The sequence below is a fragment of the Vanellus vanellus genome (genome assembly GCF_965231255.1).
Source record: "Vanellus vanellus genome assembly, chromosome: 6".
Classification (NCBI taxonomy): domain Eukaryota; kingdom Metazoa; phylum Chordata; class Aves; order Charadriiformes; family Charadriidae; genus Vanellus; species Vanellus vanellus.
The window spans coordinates 19,495,955-19,518,547 of record NC_138911.1 but is presented as its reverse complement, the minus strand read 5'-3'; the positions used below and the strand labels follow the sequence as shown (position 1 = coordinate 19,518,547).

At 37.1% G+C, this 22,593-nt stretch overlaps 1 protein-coding gene across 1 annotated transcript in view; it reads right to left on the bottom strand.

The window, feature by feature from the left end:
- The window catches only part of CHID1 (chitinase domain containing 1), a 127,626-nt gene that overhangs the window by 56,868 nt on the left and 48,165 nt on the right, over nt 1–22,593 (bottom strand). Inside the window, exon 10 of the mRNA XM_082485554.1 lies at nt 22,428–22,583. Coding sequence (XP_082341680.1) covers nt 22,428–22,583 — 156 coding nt within the window. The remainder of the gene's footprint in view (nt 1–22,427; nt 22,584–22,593) is intronic.

The window sequence follows — 22,593 nt, the reverse complement described above, 5'->3', positions numbered from 1 at the left end:
CAGAGTGCAGTGGTAGTGTTCTGACATGACTAAGATCACAGTCACAAGACTGACATCCAGAAGGAGACCAACACAACCTCTGGGGCCAAGCACCAGTGGCCAAAAGACTTATTCAAATACAGTGATGCAACACCCTACAAAGTGCCAAGTGTGCCATCAGTTGTAACAATGCTTGATAAACAGCACTCCGTAAACTCTATTAATGGCTACTGAAGTACTGACATAATCTCATATTTTTCCCTTTTGTTGTCCTTACTTCATCCTCTTCTACATTCAGGCCTGTCGGATTGTTCCCATCCACTCCATAACCTCATGCCAAGACTCTCAGCTGTCTCAGAGCTGACTGTCACAGGGAAGTTAAGCATTACCAGCACACAAGACATGCCAATCCCAATAACACCCAATTCTCCTAACAGTATTTACAGACCTGATGAATATGATGCACTGAAATAGTCATGAAAAGCTCTTTATCTGAATATGAACACAAAAAGAAAAGTCTGTCTTGAGACATGAATTTATGGTGAAGATGTCACATTTCTCTAGAAAACCAGGAAAGAAAACAGTGCTCACGGACGAGCAAAAATATATCTGTTTGTCAAAAAGTGGGAATGAAAATAGTTACAAATCAGTAGTGTGTAATCACCTTAGTAAAAATTTTGAAAGTCTACATGGTCCTACAATTCTTTGCCCTCTTTCGAAGATGAGATCTGTTAGAAGTTTAATTTTTTAAGTTAACTGGAAATGTCAAAAATACTTCCTGGCATGGCGAAATCTTGGTGAGTAATGCTGAAATCTCTAGGGCAGTCTGATGAGCTTGCCACAGGCAAAAAACCCCAACCTTCAGTGCCTTTAAAAGATTGTTCTGCCATTCACGTTTTAAATTAACAAATTATAGGTTCTGAGTGAAAACATATATATCCACCTCCATACCTAGCAGCTAATTAAATACATCAATCATGTAGACGTGGTGCTTAGGGACATGGTTTAGCGGTGGCCTTGGTAGTGTCAGGTTTATGGTTGGACTCGATGATTTTAAGGGTTTTTTCCAACCTAAATGATTCTATGATTCTATATACCTGCATATCAGTTACTTCAAAGAGGCCAAGAACGTCAAGGACCTGAGCATGTCTTTGAAATGAAAAGTTTCACTTCACTTTGCAACTAAGACAAGAGGCTCTCATTGATTAAAAAAATATCTGAATTTGATTCTTTTCAGGGTTTTGGTGTTTCTTACTTTATTCCTTAATAAGTCTGAAAAATCCCATGAACCCCGTGGTGGATGAGGAATTGGTTGGATGGTCACATCCAGAGGGTAGTGGTCAATGGCTCAATGTCCAGATGGAGATGGGATTCATATCAGCAGGTTTCAGTAATGGCAACTACGTCGTCGCTTTCTAGCAGCATGGTGACTTCCAGCTCCCCCTTTTTGCTGCCCACACTGCGCACATTGGTGTAGAGGCACTTCAGCTGGGCTGTTGGCTGTGTCACCATTTTAGAGGAACACACGTAAATTCCTTTGAGGCATTTCACCGGTGTTTCCCTGTTAGCTCCTATTACCTCAGGAATCCCTGGCTCACCTCTGTAAGACTTCAAGTGTGTTGCAGTGTACCCAGCAGGTACCCAGAGCAAGAGGCTGAAGGCTCTCACTATCACCCCAACCCTCTAACCTGCGCATCCTATGGCTTGTCCCCCTCCCCCTTCAAGTCTGGTTTCAATGTCTGTCAGTCAACCCTGCTAGCTTATGAGCTCTTCCCTCTTTGAGCAAGGTGAATCCCATCTGATGCCAGCACGCCTGGTGCTGTGTAGACCATCACACTATTGAAAAATCCAGAACTGTGGCAGTGACACCAGCCACAGAGCCATGGATGGCTGGGTCCATCTGTTTCTTCCAACATCGCTGCCCACAATTGGAAGGACAGAGGAAATTACCTGTGCTCCAGATTCCCTTACCCAAGGCCCCAAGTCTCCAAGTTTCTTTTGATTGCCCTTGGACTACCTGCTGCGGCTTCATCACCACCCACATGGAAAAGAAATAATGGGTAATAGTCCGAAGGTTGTTCCAGGCTAGGAAGTTTTCTAGTGATGTCATGAATCCGGGCCCCAGGGAGGCAGCAGACTTCCCTAAGAGGAGGGTCTGTCCAGCATATTGGACCCTCTGTTTCCCTCAGAAGGGAGTCACCTACCACTATAACCTGTCTTTTCTTCCTCATGGAGGTCACCATGATATGGGGGTTAGTGCTTTCTGACCTTGGCAACACCTCTGGTGCAGATGGACCATCATCCACATCATCCATTGACTGACCTTCCACATCCAGAGCCTCATACCTGTTGTATACAAGCACCTGGGAAGGCGAGGTGGGCAAGGAGGGGTTTCACCTGCTGTCCCAAGCATGGACTTGCCTCCATTCACTCCTTTCCTTTAAGTTACTGCCTTCTGTCTAGCAGGAGGAGGATACAGGATCCCCTTGATCTTGTGTTTTTCTGGTGGCTATTCCCATTTCTGTCTCAGGGAGGGCAGAGCATGGTTCCACCAGTCTCTCTCTTTCTCATTTCCCTACTAATGACCCTGTGTTCAACTCCTGCCTACTTTGAAATAGCAGCCAAATGTCCTAACAATGGTGGCTGATAAGTGTAGCTCTGCATAACAAAGTACAATGTCTTTGAAAATACTGTTTTCCATTGCAAGTAATGACATTAAGTGATTCAAAAGCATTATTTCATGCTGCTTATAACCACCACACAAAATTGAAATTTCTTTTTTTGCTCACAGTAGCAGATGAATACACACAAAAATGTATTGCTAGTAAAAGGTCATTTGCTATTTGTTTTATGGATTTTAACTGGCATTCACATCAAGCTTGAGCAGAAACTATGTAATATGACTGATGAAGAATGAATTCCATCTTACTCAAATTATTTTGCAGTGCTTATTCTCATTAGAGGAGAAAGCTCCTTAGGTCAAAAAGCAATGTAAAAGATGTTTCATTCTACCTCATATTCTGAACTCTACCTGGAATTAAACACAGTGCTTTAATATCTGGATGCCTGTGGATCTGCTCAAATAGGATTTAATATCCTTCTATAAATAGTGAGTTCTGTCTAAGTTAACACATCTCTGGTACAGAGATAACTCTTGCAAGTATTATTATATTTATAGGTAAAATATATATCATACTCTATACATGTAATACTCTTTATACACATATGTAGAAAATGTAATAATGAAATAAACATTTTTATACTGCAAGTGCTTGTATTTCCACTAGGAGAAAAGCTTATTTATCAAAAAGTTCTTCTGGATTAACAAAATTTCTTCTCATTCTAAAGGAAAAAGCACCTAACAAGTTTCCATATCAATCAAATGGAACAGACCCAAATGAGGAAGCTACTATTAACTTCTGGAATAAGAAATGTTAATTCTTTTACGTTAACTGGTCTTTTGGGATTTCTAATAGGCTGAATCTAGCACAATGTGGGATTTTAGCATTGACATGTTTCTAATGAGAGGTTAATGAATCTAATCTCTCATAACATGGTAAAACACAAGACTGGGATTCAGGGAGCCAGTTCTGATGGTGTTTGGCTGTGTTCCAGTTGAGTTCACTTATTTATGAAGAAGTTTCCATCAGACACTCCACTTCTTACTGAAACATAAAGTGAGTTGGAAGAGAAAAGTCCCCATGGTGTAGAAGGAACTGTCAGCAACCCAAGGAAAAGGGCAAATTAAAATTAAAATTCATTAACCTTAACATCTGTCAAACAGTTTTGAAAGGAAGATGGGAAAAAGAAAAAAGAAGGGTCAATCCGTAGCCTGAGACAAACAGAATTACTTTTTACCTGTTTCCCAGCAAACTACCTACATCAATAGCCTTAGGTCTCTGAGAACAGTATGTTTGATAAATAGAAATTATGTAATCTGGCTAAGTACTATTCTTCACTGACAACTCCCCTCATCTACCTGGTATCCGAATGTGATGAGAATACCTTTTTCAGTCTTCCTTTTCCTGTTTTTTTTTTGCTTCCCCCAAAAACTCTACTTTTTCCAAATCCTTTCCTTAAGGAATGTAAAATCCAGTAACAGCTTGCAGTCATGTAAGGCAAAGACTTTGTGGGAAAAAACACACACAAAAAAGCTGAAAGATTACTTAGGGCTAATGCAGCATCTATACGGAATATTTTTCATTTGTATTGTGCTTATGGAGTCCACATCTAGGTTTCCTACATGCTACTGCAGTGCAAAACATGTATGACAGAAGTCTGGCAAAAAATATTTTGCTCTATTCAGAATTATTTTTTTTAAGTTTTTGTGGGCTTTAAAATGAAAGACTATAAGGAGAAAAGCAAGACTTAGTGCTTGTTGAGAGAAAAATGAAATAAGACCAGCACTACCAATGCAAGAGAAAAACAAAAAGCAGGCATAAATTTAAAATGTTTCCTCTGAAATACACCAATTATTAGATATCTACTTAATATTACATCTGTAGCTGTCAAATACATCTGCAACTATGCAATAAGCCATTTTAAAGATCTAGTTCCCAAACATGAGAGTAATAGTACATTAACAACTAGCTTTATAATTTAAAAACAACTTTGTAAAATAACTTGGCTTGCTGTGAGCAGAATTGTTAATACTGAAAAAATTTTATTTTTAGTCACTGTTGAAACTTTCATGTGGATAAACTAATTCTGCTCAGCTATTGTACCAGGAAGAGCTGACAGAACTAACATATAAGGAATCTTTTCTTCAGGAGACAGGACAAGTTAGTGATAGTCATTGAAAGATGAAGTCTATATCTGATACAGTAGCTAATACAGGAGGTTTCTGAGGTCATCTTACATGTGATTACTGACACCAGTTACCATTTAGACAAGCTTGCAGATTTGGGTATCATTCCTGTCCATTTAAGTAGGATTAAGAAAATAAAAGTTTATATACCTTGTTTCCAGCAGATTATTGCTTGCTGCGCAAATTGACAGCAAATACACTTTTATCATATCTTTGAGTCTCAGATCAGCGTAAAGCAAACAAGGTTCTTTTTTCATTTATATATTGTCAAGCAGAAATCATCCCTTCAGCCAAGTCTACCAGTCAAAAAGCTGTTGCAATATTCCATGCAATTCACATTCAAAGAATCACAGTGAAAAATGCACAAACAGACCTACTCTAGCCCAACAAAGTACACAGTTCATAGCATACAGCAGGACACCTTAAGTACTGAAAACAGTTAAGTTTCCTACAACTTTTCTCCCCAGAAAACATCAAGGTCTACAGTTACAGCAAGCAATTCCATGCACAGCACATGAAATCTGATTTCCTATCTCTAGCTGGATTTCCCTCTACCTAACCCAGTGCAAACTTTTCCCAGTTGAGCTTTACACAGATTCTCTAGCAACCGTGAACCAGCTTATGGTAGGGAGGCTTACTCTCTTCACAACCATAACTTATAATTTACAGCTCTGCTAAGCCACCTATATTCACAAAAGTTTTCGTATCTTTGAGATCTTCAGTCTTTGTCAACTTTGGTTTAAAGTAGTTCATACATCCAAATCACACTGCAGAGAACAACTGCATGGACAAGCTGACCAGCACAGAAAACGTGAATCATAAAACTTATTTTCTTAAGAAATTAAGAAAAATAGTAATAGTCTGGATGGCAGCATAGAATATTCAAGATATGAAATTTATCAAAGAAACACAAACATTTGAACACTAATACGTATGAAACATGCATAAGCACCTCAAAAGCAAACAGAAAAGTGAAACTTCAAGCAGTTTGTAAAGAGATATTATTTTTCATTGCTAGTTCAAAAATAATTCCTTGGCATCTCAATAAATAATGCACTTTTTTTGCAGACTACTCTAATGAATACTTGGAATTTGGTTTTACATATTCTACATTTCCTAGCAATTAGAAGCACAATTCTGCAATTTAAAAGTGCCATAACATGGGTAAATAAATAAATACATTTTATGCAAGTTATTCAGCCAGTCTTACTGATTTTCTAATGTTGTTATACTTCTACTATGCAACTATTAATTATTAGCATCCCTTCCTCATCCCTCTTTGCTTAGCTTCCTTTTAAGTTTGTTCTTGCCTAAAATAAAGTTCTTTTTCAATACAAGCAGGTCAAGGTGATCTAAAGTCCTGTAATACTTCAAATATTTCATTTATATTTCTGATTTATTTTAAGATTAACATGCTCTTCTGCTCCCCTCATCAGATCTTTAATTGAATTTCAGATATTAACCTAATTCACTTTCTTTGGGAACTCTGATTCCTTATTTGAGTTAGGTAAATTCCAACTCTGGCACCAGGCATGTTCCTTTTTGGTACTGCAACACTGGAAGGTTTAAGCCGCTTTGAAAACACCACTCTCAAGACCAGCTTGAAACATTCTTATCTGAAAACTTTTTATTTCAATATGTCAAACTTTGTAAAATATGTAAAATTTGGAACTATAAACAGAATCACTTTTTTTAAATATGCTTCAGCATGGTGTAGGATAAGAGATCATGCGTGGGTATGGTGAACTTGCCATGATGAGAACATATAAATTAAAAAATATGTAGTAGAATAATCAAAGATTTTGAATAAAAAGCTGAAAAATTGCACATCAAATAACAAGCTTAAATAGAACAACGTGGCAAGTATAACGAACTGGTAATATCACTGGACTGTTAATTGTTTCCAGCATAGAAGTAACCCATTACAATGGATTGCCTCCGGTACTGCTACAGGACAGTATCATATATCCTTCGCTGACAAAGAGTATTCTTTCTCTTTCTTGAATAGACAGCATTCAAAACTTTTACTTTGTACACTAGCATAGAGAAAAAAAAACAACAAACCTGGAATTGCCTCAAAGTCATTTCAAAGTTGGTGAAGAAATTACAACATCCCCATACTATCCTTGAACATATAGTTTTGAGAGAATCTTCTTCTACTACAAAGAGAACACTATAAAATGACCTTCCTTGTTCAGCTATAAGGAAGGAAAATGCTGCCAGTTATTATTGTGAAGGAAGAGAAAGTATCAAATGTCAACATTTTCAAAAACATGTTTTCAAAATCCAAACTAAAATCCCTTGTTGCACAATATTCCCGGATTATTCTTAATAAAGACAAAAAAAAAAAAAAAAAACCACCATAAAGTAATGCACTTGTGAATCACTAAACTTATTTCATTCTTTTAAAGGCTATAAAAAATGGTCCAAAAAGGTCCCCTTCAGCAGGCTATCAAATAAGGGAAAATATTCCATGACTTCCCTTTATTTATTCTTTCCCAGTCACTCTGTCAACCATAAAAAGAAGGGAACAGAGGGCAGAATTGTTATCCACTGGAGGGCTAGAGCAAGGCTGAATTTTGTGGCTCATTTCATGAGGTGATTCTTGCACTGTCACTTACATGATAAAGTTATTTACAGAACCACTGTTAGTATGAAACATGTTTAGGAAGCAAAAGTTCAGTTTGTTTTCCATGAGAGTGAATTATTTTTTTTTTCCCCAATTTTATAGCAATTCTGGTGGAATTTTTGCTTGTTTAATAGACTCCACATTTACCATTTTTCTCCCAGTCAAAAATCTATCCTCCAGACAAATTGTCTGGAGAGAAAAAGCAAAGTGATTCCATTCATGAAGATTACATTTAGCAATAAACTAAGACAAACAATTAGCAAGAGTCTGAAGGTGCAGAATACAAGGCAGTAAGTGAGGGTAATAGGAAGAGCGTTTCAGAGAAATCAGAGGAATCGGGAATGAAGGAGAAAAAGAGATAATACCTAGGAATCATTAAATAACTGATAAAATTTATATAATTAACATAATTCAAGAAACCGAAAAATATGAAAAGCTATTATTGGGTAAGGCAAACCACATCTTTGCTTTCAGTGAAAAGATCAGATGTTCCTTTTAACACCTCAAAAAACCCCAAAACAAAATACAAGCATAGCCCAGTTAAGGTCTCTAGCTGACACCCAAATATTTATTATACTATTACTGCCCAGTGTTCTTGAATTTTGTGCTACCTGAATTCACCATTGCTCTGAACAATGTACGGCAGTCTTTTTATATTAAGTGGTATCTTTCCAATTTGACATACAGAATCACTACAAAAGCACAAATCGCATATTGAAATTAATTTCAAGCTGTTTCATCTATACTAAAAATCTCAATATTTGCCAAAGTTCAAATACAGACCTCTTACTGGCAATACTCCTAGAATTAAAATACATACACATTTGCTTTTCTGACAGTTCAAATAAAGGGGAAGAGGTTAAATAAACTGCTAAGGTTTCACAGCAAAGTCAACAGCAGAATTGAAAAAGAAAATGAAAAAGAACAGGTCTAGCTGTGTTACAAACTCTGCCTTTTCACCATGTTCCATTCCTTTCCTTTCCTTTCAGAACATAACCTTGAATTTTTATCTTGCAAGCCAAAAGAATGAGGGTCTCTCTCCACTGATGCCTGAGTGTTTTGAATAAGCTTTCCTATCATTTGCTTTCCAAACTCCACAACAGGGTCTAGTCTTATATTACAGTTTGCTTTGGAGGGCATGACGGGCTTTGTTCCCCCTGGTATAATACAGTTAGTTATCAGACACATTGACTAGCAAAAATACAAACAAAGGAAAGGAAAATATTTATACAGCGCTGTTCTCCTCAGATATCACGTTGGCAGTATTCAGTCCTGAAAAATGTGCGCCTCAGTCTCACAGCCCCAGCAAAAAAACATTCTGAAGGTAGAAAGTCCTACGTCACAAGGTCAGGTTGTGTAAAGGATGGCTTGAACTTAGAATAATAGAAGTTGTATTTAAACATAAATGGAAACTGTTCAATGGAGGTGCAAAAGGCAAGGCAGGTCATCTAGTCAGAAGCACATCTTCAGGTGATGGGATACGAAAGTTCTGGTCGAAGGTCACAAATGCATCCCTTAAATTAGGTGGCTACTTCAGGACAAACTGACTATTTGAAGCTGTTCATTTTTGTCGAAACAGTGGAACAATAATTCCAGATACAGATTCCACTGATCGATGATTGCTTTATTAATCTATTAAATTTGGAAACATGGCTACAAAAAGTAGTCAGTACATTACAATGATTAAAATGGCAAAACACTAGACGAAAGAGAACAAGGGAAACTGAGGACATTTTGTGCCATTGCAGTAAAGCATTATAACATGGTCAGCCACAACGCGTACTACACTTAATAATCTAATACTAAAACTACTTGGGTTTTATGCATCCTTAAAAAGATAATCTTATTAAACGGCAAGATGCTGCAACCCTTGACAACTATGAAAGGGGTTACATACAGAGAATCATTACTCCACATACTGAAATGAGCAGCTTCATAAAGAAGTTAAATTTAGAATTTGAGCATTTTGCAGAAAATAAGTATATAATTCTATCACTTATACCACAATTTTATGGGTTTTCTTTTTCTTCAAGGCCCCAGACCTGCACTGAAACAGTCAGCCTACTTTTTATTATTATTTTTTTTTAAATATAGAATCACAGAATGCTTAGAGTTGGAAAGGAGCTTAAAGATCATCTAGTTCCAACCCCCTGCCATGGCAGGGACACCCTCCAGTAGATTGGGTTGCTCAAAGCCCCATCCAACCTGGCCTTCAACACAACCAGGGATGGGGCAGCCACAGCTTCCCTGGGCAACCCATTGCAGTGTCTCACCACCCTCACAGTAAAGAATTTCATCCTAATATGTAATCCAAACCTACACTCTTTCAGTTAAAAACCATTACCCCTCATCCTATCACTACACTCCCTGATAAAGAGTCCCTCCCCAGCCCTCCTGTAGGCCCCTCTAAGTACTAGAAGGCTGCTATAAGGTCTCCCCAGAGTCTTGTCTTCTTCAGGCTGAACAACCCCAACGCCCTCAGCCTGTCCTCACAGGAGAGGTGCTCCAGCCCTCTGATCATCTTCATGGCCCTCCTCTGGACTCACTCCAACACATCCATGTCTTTCCTGTACAGAGGGCTCCAGAGCATGATGCAGTGGGGTCTCACAAGGTGGGGTCTCACAAGGAATGACTCATATTGTTTCTGCAAGGATTTTTTCCCATATTTCGATAAATATTGCCAGTTCAACTTATCTATTACTCGCTACCAGATAATACAATTAGACTATGGAAAGTAAAATCAGCTTTAAAACTGATGTAATAGTACTGAAAAAATAAATATACCAGTATTTTTCACATTATGCATTTATATAAATGAGGGAAGGTTGATTTCTAAAGACCTATTTCTCCCATTACTCTTCTTGCCTTTATGTCTGATTTTGTGCCAGCTGAGGACTCATTTTCAATAGTCTTTCACTGGATGTGGATTATCTGAGCTGCAGGCTTTATGTGTAAAATATGCTAAAATAGATAAATGTTAAAATGTGCTTCTCACTCCTAATAACAATCAAAACAAAGGTTTCAAGCTGCAAATTGAATGTGAAAATAAGCTCTGAAAAGAAATACATTATCCTGGGAACAAAAAGTTTTTGTTGTATAAATCAGCACCTTTTTAAAAATTTTCAGCTCAAGAACTGATATCCTATTACTAAAATTCAGATCCCAAAGAAATTAAAGCTGCCAAAATATTTTAATTGCAGATATTTCCAAACTCAAGCAAGGAGGAACAGAGACATTTAAACAGGAGATAAATAAGTGTAAGAATCCAAGAAAGATTCAGAAGAGTGGTCGAAATATAAACACCCAAGTAGAAAATATGGCCTAGATTCGCTAATACAACTCTAGTAGTCTGCAAGCCCATTTTGGAATACAGGATGCTAAGGAGATAGGAAAGAATATTTCGGAAATAACCCATTTTAAAATTTTAAACTCTCTATAGGTATCAGAGTGAATTACCCTAGATGACTTTTGTGGTTTTTCTAGAAGGATGTACAGAAATGACAGTGTTAAAGCTCCAAAGATAACTTCCCATCTGACCTGTGTGAACAGAAATACTCTCATTTCAAATGAGAAGCTGTCAACATACAGCAGAGCAGAGAGGGTGATCTTAAATTGTGTCCATTGCTAAGAAGGGAATTTTATTAACTAACTGCAGTGAACTTCGAGAAAGTGAATGGAAAATAAATTATTTAGAACGTAATTCTGAACAGCACATGTCAAAATATACACATTAATGTCATTTGAAACAAATGGCTCCATGCCAGCTCCAGAACCCCCCATTTTTTTTCTACGCACCAAAACTACTATTTTTGAAGACATTTACTTTTCCTTACTGCAGCTAAAAGATCACTTCTTTTCCTATTCAAGTACAAAATTATTGAGGAGTCCTTCAGAACAAATTGTTTCACCTGTTGCAACAGAATCCCTACTGCTTAAATCTATGTACTAATGAACTTGAAGATTTAAAGTTTATGTTCCTATAACACTCCTATTTATACATCTCTTTCTTACAGTACTATAAAACAGATTCTAACAAAATATTATTTATCCTGGAAAATCTTACTGGACCCAGTAAAGCATGCAATCACTCCTTTATTACACAGCTTGATAACGACCATTTCACAAAAGACTAACGGCAAATGGTTCCTTTGTAAATTATCAGTCTTTAACTTTAGGCAACATCATGATTCAGATTACATTTTTTGCTTTAAAAACCCACAGATTTTCAATTATTCTTAATACAGTTGCTAAATAAATGGTGCCAGTCAACTATATGGTTCCAGGCATATTTTATTCTTAATAGTCCCTTTATGAATTTCCTCAAGGAAGACTCTAGGGGTAAGAAGCAGGAAGAAACCTCTTCATTTTTGGAAAGGTTTTCAGACCTGATTGAAATTTATTGATGGGGCTCTGTAAGCTTGATATATTGCCACCAGTGGTACACGGCTTTTTTTTTTTTTATCTGGGGAGAGACTAAATTTACTTTACACTTACCAAGCACCTTAGTTTCTCCTGACTTAAATTTTAATTGATTTTCTTAAGACAACACTGGTTTGGGGTGACAATTTCCACCATCAGACTGATCAGTTTTCTTTCATGATTAGACTTGCATGGAAGAATAAAAAGAACAGCTAAAATTTTCTTGAGTATAATTGTTTCTAAATCAGAAAAAGTATCACACAGATACTGCTATACTTGGCTATGCTTTTAAACGGAAGCACTGTGTCTGCTGCCCTTATCAACTCACAGTTCTAAAAATCTTATAATTCACATCTTCAAGTAAGGCTTACGGAGACATTGACACTTAAGATTTAAACCTTCACAACATGATAGACACTTCACACATAGAGATGTGTATAATACTGGTTTCCAGGGTCAAACATAAGAGCAATTACAAATGACAATTTACCATTCATCTTTAACTGTTGTACCCATTCCCCTGTCTTCTCATTCATTTTCCCAAGGATACATACAACAGCAAAAAGAAAATTGTTCCGGATGCCTTCAATATGCAAACTCAAGTACAGAAACAAAATCAGTGTAAACTAAACACTTCAGAATGCTTGGACCCATCTAAGACTTAAATGTCCAAACAAAAAAACCAACCAAACAAAAAAAATTAAAACCAGTGCAATCCCAATACAGAAGAAACTAGATTTTTTATTTGTAAGCAAGCAGCAATCAAGGTGGTATGAGACACCCACATGATATTTATAACTCAAAATTTCAGTGTTAACTGCAGAGACACTATGCTCCCCATGATGTTTTCACCGTGTATTCACTGGGTAACGAGGGGCCAGCAATGCCAGTTTGCAACGATCATATTACTTTCCCAGGTTTGGTACATAGAGGTCTCCCTGGGGATGCATGTCTCATTGATTTCTCTCCATATGCTCATAATCTACAAATGCTAAAATCTAGTACCAATTCTATAGATTATTATTCCCAATAGCAATCGTAACTTTTCACTCACACTGTCAATACTAAAATATATTCCACTTCTATATCGAGTTTTCTTAAACTGTCTAGTGCGTCATTACTATAAAACGTAGAATCTAGTGAAATGTAACTATATCTAAATCCATTAGAACTAATTCAAAGCAGTGCAAGAATATGGAAAGTGACAGCTTCATTGACTTTTACCTTTCAAGGTTTATGGCTCTAAGTGATCAGCATATTAAGCACAGACCTCTAACCCACAACTCAGCTAGAAACACCTTAAAAAAATAAGTTACTGGGACTCAAAGCCCAGGACTCAGGGAAATTTTGCTTTCATACAAACAGGAAAAAAAATTATCCTGTCAAACACTAATGTCTCTAAATTTTGGTAAATACAAGGAAACACTGATGATAAGATGACCTCCTCTGGGTTTAAACCATTGCAGTAGATAATTTTATATTCAAGATTGCAAGCACCCTCTGCCATCTATGTGCCCACCCTGTATTTGAGATTGGCAGTACGACTATTCTCAGTCCTACAGAAAGTGGGTTGCAGAACTTACAGACTCCATTTTAACCCTCTCACCCCCGTCAACAGCCTCACCCACAAACAGGGAAGTGCACATACCTGCTCTAAGCCTGGCAATTACAACTACCTTGAACTTTACAAGAAATACTATTCAAGAGGAATTTTCTTTCCCCTCCCCAAACTTAAGGGCAGGTAAGCAACAAAAGGCAGAAGCTATTTGCAAAAGATTTACAAAGATGTGGCATACGGAGAGATTTTTAGTTTTTTCAAAGACAGTTGCTTTCTAAAATAGGGTAAGAAAACCAGCATTTGATTTAAACATGGAAATGACATACATAAAACTGTCAGAAAGAGGTAAGTATTTAGGATATATAGATATATTTTGGCATAGTCTTGTACATTTCATTCAGTTTCCAAATAACTAATTTGTAATAATTTTCATAATATTGCATTTTTTCCTAAAAGTAGATTAAGTATCAGAGTTTGCCTTGATTTCCATGTTAGCCACAAACAACACTATATTTCAGTAACATTTTGAAACGCAACTCTCCTATTTTTATTGCACAAAATCAAAAAAATATTTTAGCTAAAATTTTTTTACTCCACGTTTCTAGATCCATTTTCTTAAAATAGGCATGAGTTGGAGGGGGGGGAACACCCCAAATCCCTTTACTTCCTGGTGTTAATAATATACTGAAATGTCTCATAAAAATATAAAGAAAAGACCTTATACCGCTACTGAATGTTATCAGCAGAAACCTCATTCAATCACATGCTGTGTAACTCCAAGTGTAAACAAGCTGTTTGCACAAATCAAAAGCTGTTAATGTTGTGGAACACACTTGCACTTCTATTACTTCAAAGTCTGTGTAACTATAAGCTCCATTACTAGTTTTTGTAAGTATTACTTCAACACTTCAAGCCTGTTCCTAAGTCTTACACATTTCCATGCTGGCTCTTGCCTCAGTTATGAAGCCAGGAATTAAATCACTCTGCATAGGTTGTTGCTGCGATTCCTGCTTTTCTCTGGAATTGTAATAAACATGCACGCTTATTCTTGCCCTCTGAAATGACTGTGCACAAAAAAAAACAGCTTTGAGAAATGTTAAAATATTTTTACAGAATTTTTTCCACTGCCTTATGCAAAGAGTAATCAATGAGTTTTTTAACTTAACCTTCTTTTTTTATATTTTTCAATTGTAGTGTTTAAAAGTATTGTGTCAAAATGAAAGGAGGCATTTAGATTGTATGATTCTGTCTACACCAAACTTCTAATTCACATCAGGATTGAGCTTTTACAAGAAAAACTAACACCACACTTTGGTCTGCATCATGGAGCAGTCTCAGAGTGCATGAAATGGATGCTTTTTTTTGGATGAAACAACAGCAGAAAAGGCACTCTAACGGCTAACATGTTGCAGTCCATAGGACAAGACTAGAGGAATCCCTAAGAAAAAAAAAGAGTAATCCCTAAGAAAAAAAAGACTCGTTGTGTAAGCATTGGGACCCCAGCAACACTTTTGTGCCAGCCTGCTTGACAGCATACATGTAGCCAAGTAATAAAGACATGAACTCAGTGGATCAGAAAAAAAGGACAAGAACTGTGCTTTGTCAGGATTTACCCTAAGGTTCAGAGTTTGCTAAATAAAGCTTTGAAAGTGGTGCTCTTTAGCAAATGAAGGAGTATATAATTGCCTTCCTATAAATTCAACCACAACTGAAATTATATTTTTAGTTACCAAGAAAGTTCATTCCGACTTTTAAATCTATACTGGTGATATTCAGACTAGTTTCAACAGGCCTATAAAAAGTCATATCATGGTTCTAATTCTGTCTGCTTCCCCAACAATCATGGTGATTCCACTCACTGAATGGACTAATGTTAAAATTAGGTAATGAGGATTGCAAAATCAGTTTAAGATTAGAAAAACTCCGAGCTGCTTTCTTTTAAGACTTAAAAGAAAAGCCTGTCTGTTAAAAAAAAACAAGTATACACTACACATCAAACAATGGCCCTCCTTCAACAAAATACAAATGAACTCATTACTGTCAATTTTCTAGTAAAGAGAATAGACAATCAGAATCTGGCTCTATTCAAGTTGCAAGATAAACAAGCCCTGTCTTACAGTATCTGTATTCACAAACATATATTCTGTTATTTTTCAAGCCAGCTCAATTTTTCAATCATCAGGCACGCTAATCAACAAAAAAGTGGTCCACCTCATCAAAACCAATGGGGGAAGTGACTTAGACATGAAACAGTCAGGGGGGAGGACACAACAGGGGACGGACAACAACAAAACAAAACAACAAAAAAAAACACAAACAAACAAACCAACCAACCAAAACCCCAGGATGTATTTTTCTCAGAAAAAAAAAGTCAAAAACTCTCCCATGTTAGAAATAAGAGAAAAATATCCAGCTGCCTGGACCCAACACTCTAGTCCACACATCCCTGTCAGCAGTGGTTATGTCCTAGGGTGACTGATAAATATCATCCAAGCTGCTGTCTTTTGGCTCAAAAAGAGGAGGACTTCATGTCTTCCGAACCAAAAGCTTCCCAGAGGAATCTACACTGCACACAATCCAACAAGTCAGCACAGTGCACTTAGCCAGCTCTAGGCTAACTCATATAAAGACACTAAGCATTTTCAGGAGGCCCTTTTCACCCTCATCCCCAATTGATTTGCAATGGAACTGAACAGAATGAGTATCTCACGGGGGACAGTCAACACCAGGCAATAAATTAATCATTATCCTTTCAGCCCTGAACATGAGAGAGGGTGGAGCAATGGGAGCTAAGGGATTGATAGTGGAGGAATATGGATACACATATAGTGTTATCTATTCTACGTTGTCTGTTAATCACCATCTATTTGAAGAGATTCAGTCAGGGCTAGAAGTGGTTTTAGGTCCAACACTAGTGATCTCACAAGCCCAAATAAGGATTTCAAAGCAATAAGGTTTTTTCACTTTACTTTAACAGTGGGTGCAGACACTGACATGCAGATCTATGAACATAAATAAATTTAACTTACAGTAAAGCTTTCTGGCTCTTCCCTTTGTTTGTTTTAAACCACACAAGTATTTTTCCTAATTCCATCATGCTATCTTCTAATGATTAGAGTATAATGAGACAGTAAAGAACTATATCAGTATTATTTTGTCAACATTTGCCTTCCTAAATATTACCTGTAGCAAATTTACTACTACAAACGATCCTGAGAGACAAAGAAGAGCACATATCACAGCAATATGCCCACTGTTTAAAATGTACATCAGAATTGACTATATTTTTTAAAAAACACATGCACTGAGATATACAGTCACCCATAGCGAATATGCCATTGTATAACTGAACTTCAGAACCAATTATTTGCTTAATAAACACAAGCCACCTTTCCCTCATTTCAAAAGAAATAAGGAATGTGTTCTACATTAAAAAAAATATAAAAGCTTTGTATTTAACATCATATCTACAACTTGGACAAGCTGAAATATGACAATAATTTTACTTTGTAAGATGTTCTATCTACTTGATATGAATTAATTGGTCTTGCAGTGAACAGCTCACGCTCACCTTACATTCTTAAAGGGAGATATACCATGGAAGCCATACATAACAGAATATCCCAAAGGGAATTTAATAGAATAAACCTCTCAAAACATTCATTAATTATTTAGATATTTGTAATACAGAAATAACTTCTTTCCGATTCCAGGCCCAATTGTAACTTCCTCCTATCACTGCCATGGTTTTACCATCTGATGCAGCAGTACAATTCAAGAAGAAAGAGCTTAACAGTTTCTCCAATGAAGCAGAGAGGTGGACAACAGATCAAGAGGATGTTCAATCCTACAGAGCTAATTGGCCCATCAGTTTATTTAAAAAATTTGTATCTTACATAAAGTATGATACAGAATCGTGGTATGCAGGGAAGTAATGGAAATCCTGAGAGAATTACAGCATGAAGACTAACGTTGCAAAAGCCTTGAAGCTTGAAGAATAAAAGCCTCCCTTGCACGAGTTTTTTGTTACCTTCTGTAAGACAAACTAATGAGTCACAGCTGGCCCACATCATTTTAAATTGCTACTAATAAAGACCTGGAATACTGTGTCCAGCTCTGGACACAAGAAGGACATGGACCTGTTGAAGACTCCAGAGAAGGTCCATGAAGATGATCAGAGGGCTGGAGCACCTCTCCTATGAAGACAGGCTGAGGGAGTTGGGGTTGTTCAGCCTGGAGAAGACTCCAGGGAGACCTTATAGCAGCCTTCCAGTACCTAAAGGGGGCCTGCAGTAAAGATGGGGAGGACTCTTTATCAGGGAGTGTAGCAATAGGATGAAGGGTAACGGTTTTTAAATGAAAGAGGGCAGATTTGGATTAGATATTAGGAAGAACTTCTTTACTGCGAGTGTGGTGAGGCACTGGGAACAGGTTGCCCAGGAAAGCTGTGGCTGCCCCATCCCTAGACGTGTTGAAGGCCAGGTTGGATGGGACTTTGAGCAACCTAGTCTACTGGAAGGTGTCCCTGCCATGGCAGGGGGTTGGAACTAGATGATCTTTAAGGTCCCTTCCAACTCTAACCATTCTATGATTCTAATTGAGGGAAAAAGCTCACCTCTAACTGTTTAAATACCACATTTTATTACCTGCTATTTACAGAATGGCAGGCAGCCAATAAAATTCTCAGTAGAACTCTACATCCTCTCACAGCTTGCAAGTCATCTCATTTTCTATCTCTGAATATTACACTGCATTGTCAAATTAGCTTCTCCCTTGCTTCAACTGGCGATTTATTATATCAATCTTCTTCAGTGTTTAAAAATTAACGTAAAAATCCGTACTCAGATTCCTTTAAATAAAAGGTAAGCACACACAGCATTGTCTCACAACAATGGAGTTATTCACATATCTATTTTCAACAGCTACATTTGGAACAAAAGCAGCTTGGATGCATAATATATTCAAAAGTTATATACAGTCATGCGGAACATCAGAGATGTATCTTCACTCTTTCAGCACCACACAAAAAAAAGACAAAATGTCTTTAACACATTAAACTTAGCAGGGATCTGCTCAATAAAGAAGGCTGATTTATTAAACGACCATTGCCACATGACAGCCTTTGATCTACATTGCTTTTAATTCGCAGCTGGCAATGAAATATATCAGTTCCCTTTCAGCCCAGGTCATAAAGGCTACACATTTTAGATGGCATGGAATGGAAAACACCACTGCGCTGCTGTCTAACCTCCCATAAGAAGGCAAAAGAAAACAATGGGTATTACTGCAACTGAAGCAAAATGTCCCAATGATTAAGAGAGATTCTGAAGAGCAGACAGCTAAAGGGAAAAAAGTACATCAGAAGTAAGAAGCTCATGAGATTGAGGGGGTTGCTGACCTACTACAGCTCTCAAAAAGGACTCAAAGGTAAAGATTCTGCAGAAAGGCTAAACAATTTCTTAAGCTTCAGGATATACTGAAGAATTATTTACCCAAAGACATACAGTTTTGAGGTGAAGAAGAAATAGTGTTCAGGTTGCGCTATCAACAGAGGATATGCTGGAACAAACTGCTCTTTAGAGCAGCCAGTCAGCAACACAAGATGGTTATATTCTGACAGGATTTTAATACAGTTGTAAGTTTTAATGACTGCATCTTACCAGTTCAGACACTTGATTACTGACAGCTAGAGGGCAGAAAACATTGCCAGAGGCACTAGAGGTGATTTGGGGAATCACAGCCACACCACCTTTATTTCAGGCTTAACACCACCTTTATTTCAGGCTTAACATTTCATACAAACTATGTCAGAACTAAATATAGACAGGAATGTAGCTTCCCTGCAGCTAAACAACAATGGTACTTGGTTGATTAAAGCACCAGAGTGTGCTATAATCTGTGAGATTGAGTCACTGTATTAACAAATAATACTTGTGACTGAGCTGCAAGACGAATACATTGTTACTGTAAATATAAGTTGCAGTTCCTACTGTAACAACACCCAAAGACAAACTACATTGTGCTATAAAAGTTGTTTTTTTCATCTCATTTAATCCTGATATATACACGTACACAAGTACAAACACACATACATATTACTTTTTATGGTGTGTATGAAGGAAAGGTTGTATATCTTTTCAGCGAAATGGTAACCAAGTACTTCTACCTTTAGATTATGTTCTGCAATAAAAAAAACACTGCCAGATAATATTTTATGCAAGTAGGAATTCTACTGAATATTATTTTATGAACTTCTGGACTGAAAAAATATTCAGCAACTGAAATCTACCTATGTTCAGAGCCTCTTTCCATGACATAATTCCTATCCTAACGAAAAACACAAACATGAGACCAGCAAAGGTTTATGTGCTACGCATGTAATCCTATATGTAAGCTACACAAATAATCAATTTAAGTCCATACTACATTTACATCAAACAACTCGAGAATATACAGTTTGTCACTGAAGCTTACAATTCTCCAGCTCTCTTATTATAACAAGATGACCAGATTCCAGTGAATATGCTTCAACAAGAGAGTGCGCACCTTACAGTGTGCCAAGGAGCACTGGCATGTCAGAGACCTGTACATGCAGTAAGTTTCAGATGCAAAAACCTGAAGAGAAACCTACAACATAAAAGTTGATACCCACCATATTGCACTTAACTGAATAGATTTTGAACTCATTTTAATACTAGTACTTTAGCTTATCACTACAACATATGGAGGGTGCCTTAAAGAAGCCATGACTCAAAACTTCAACACTTTTTACAGGTCATGACTAACACTGGATTACAGACACCAAGAAACAGGAAGCTCAAATTCACTAAGGAGCCAAGGGCAGAAAAATAAATAATCAAATCATCCACTTCTACTGGACACAGCTGAGCAGCCTTTTTATGTAGCATGAAGCAGATACAAAAATAAGAAGGAATAGGATCAGCCTCAGCTGTGTGTCATCTTAGAGAAAGAAAAAAACTGATGTAGCCAGAGTATTAATAATGGAATAAGAAGGAAGCTTTCTCGGAGGAAGGGTGGAAGACCTTCTCTGAACAAGCTGTGCCCATCGTGGTATTCAATTGGATGTGATACTGATAGTGTTCAGAGACTCACAAATGCTAAAAACTAGGACTTCCTTACAAACAGCATGTTACCAATTAAATGGCAGAAAGCTTATTTTACACTAATAACCTTTTTTCTTCTGTTTTCTTTATTCCAGAAGCTTGGCCTATTTTGAAGCTGGTTTACCTTGAACCTATTTTACTATTACATTACTACACATGACATATACAGCAAAAATAATACATAACTGTGCATGCTCAAAAATATATTTTTGGGAATATAAACTTAACCATTGGCCAGTGTTTAACAGGTAAGGCAGAAAAGTGGAAATTGATGTGTTTTATGTCTAAACTCAAAGTTTCTTAAAGACTTTGTCCAGAATCTTGCTTCTGGTAGATATCTTAAAAATTACAGTATCATGGTCTGTCAACGAAGAATATGTTAACAGGACCGTTCTCTGTATAAAACATATTGTCCTCTACTGTGCGTCAGTACCCTACATACCTCTTTTGGTAAACATTAGATTAATCATACATGACTCTTAGCGAGGATATTTTTGCCATTAGTTAAAAAGCAACATGAATTAATACTATAATATAATCCAGAAGAATCTATGAAAAGTAAACGTAGATGCCATCCTAGTATGAAGTATGTTTTCGAGTGGAAACTTCCTTCCAAAAGTTGCAGTTCAGAAAAAAGAAAGATCCTTTTATTCTGCCAGATAGTGCAATCCTCCTGCTGCAAAAGGAACTGTAAATATTACAGTGAAGCTACATTAATTGTGCAGAGCTTATATAATTAGGTTTGTAAATCAAGAATGCCTTGACTATTTAGTATTTTTCCTGCCTAACCACTACAACTAACTTTACAGAAGCCATTCTGATATATACCTTTCACTGTAGACAATGGCTTTCTTTTCTTCACCCTGTAGTCATTTTCTGTTATTCGGCAAGATTCAGACACAATTCAGCACTGGGAGAAAACTGTGTCTACAGTATTATACCCCTGCAAACAGCCAAGGTGAAGCAGGAAGACAGGAGAGGTAAGTGCAATGATGACAAAGTGTGCAACTGAAGGCACGGACATAAAAAGTTCAGGCCTTACAATCCAGCTCAGGTAATATTTCAATGCCTAACAAGCAATCAGTTACTATATTGAAATATCCTGGTGTAATGAACTTAGCAACCCCTGAAAGTGAGAATAGTCATCTCTTGTGCTTTAGGTTTGTTTCCAATTGGCTTGGTTCCATTTTATAAAGTAATAACAAAATTCTGAACAAACCTGATTTTCCTGTCAAATTCACCCCATTTTTCTTGCTTTTTCTTCTGGCTTGATGCACTATACCCTGACTGTATTTCTACACAGCTCATTGTTATTATAGGTCATTATTACTGAACACTAAACCAATCATTTTCCTCTGCAAATCAATAAAAAATTTCTGGCTGGCTTTGGAATACTTCCCTTTATCTTGTTATAGATTTTTGTCTCCAGGTGAGCTTATTGAAGCTTTTTCTACTCAAAACAAACTTGGTGGCATATTGCTGTTTGAAACCAGTATCAAATTTCAAAGTAACAGGTAACAACTTCAGGGGCTGAGATAAACAATCTTTAGGTCAACTGCATGAACCCCCAAAATGATACAGAACAAAAGAGAATACTGCAAAACATTTTAACACAAGGATGGCAAACTGCATGTACAGGCATGGATAGAGTAAAGAAAGAAAATTACATAAACCATTTTTCCATAGGAGTTCTGACAGGATAACTGTGCCATCTATCTGCACTTCTGTACAGGGAAGAGAAGTTACAGGTCTTACTCTAACTGTTGAGCTAGTATTTCATGTGCAGGTTTATCACTTTAGCCATTTCTATGTCACTAACACATCCATATTTCTAAACAATAATACTTGCGAATTTCTGAGTTTTGTGAGACTGTATCATACATAAGTACTTACTATCCAGAGAAGTCTTACCTGCTACCGAGGATTGGCTCCCCAGAGGCTCCCAAAGCAGAATAGTCCATGCCATAGAAATTCAGCCCTAGAAGTATTTTATTCCTCCATTTTGAATCAGGATCCAGTACTTGAACACAGGCTTGTACCCAGGGAATAGGGGAATTTGGACCAGGTCTGTCAAGTT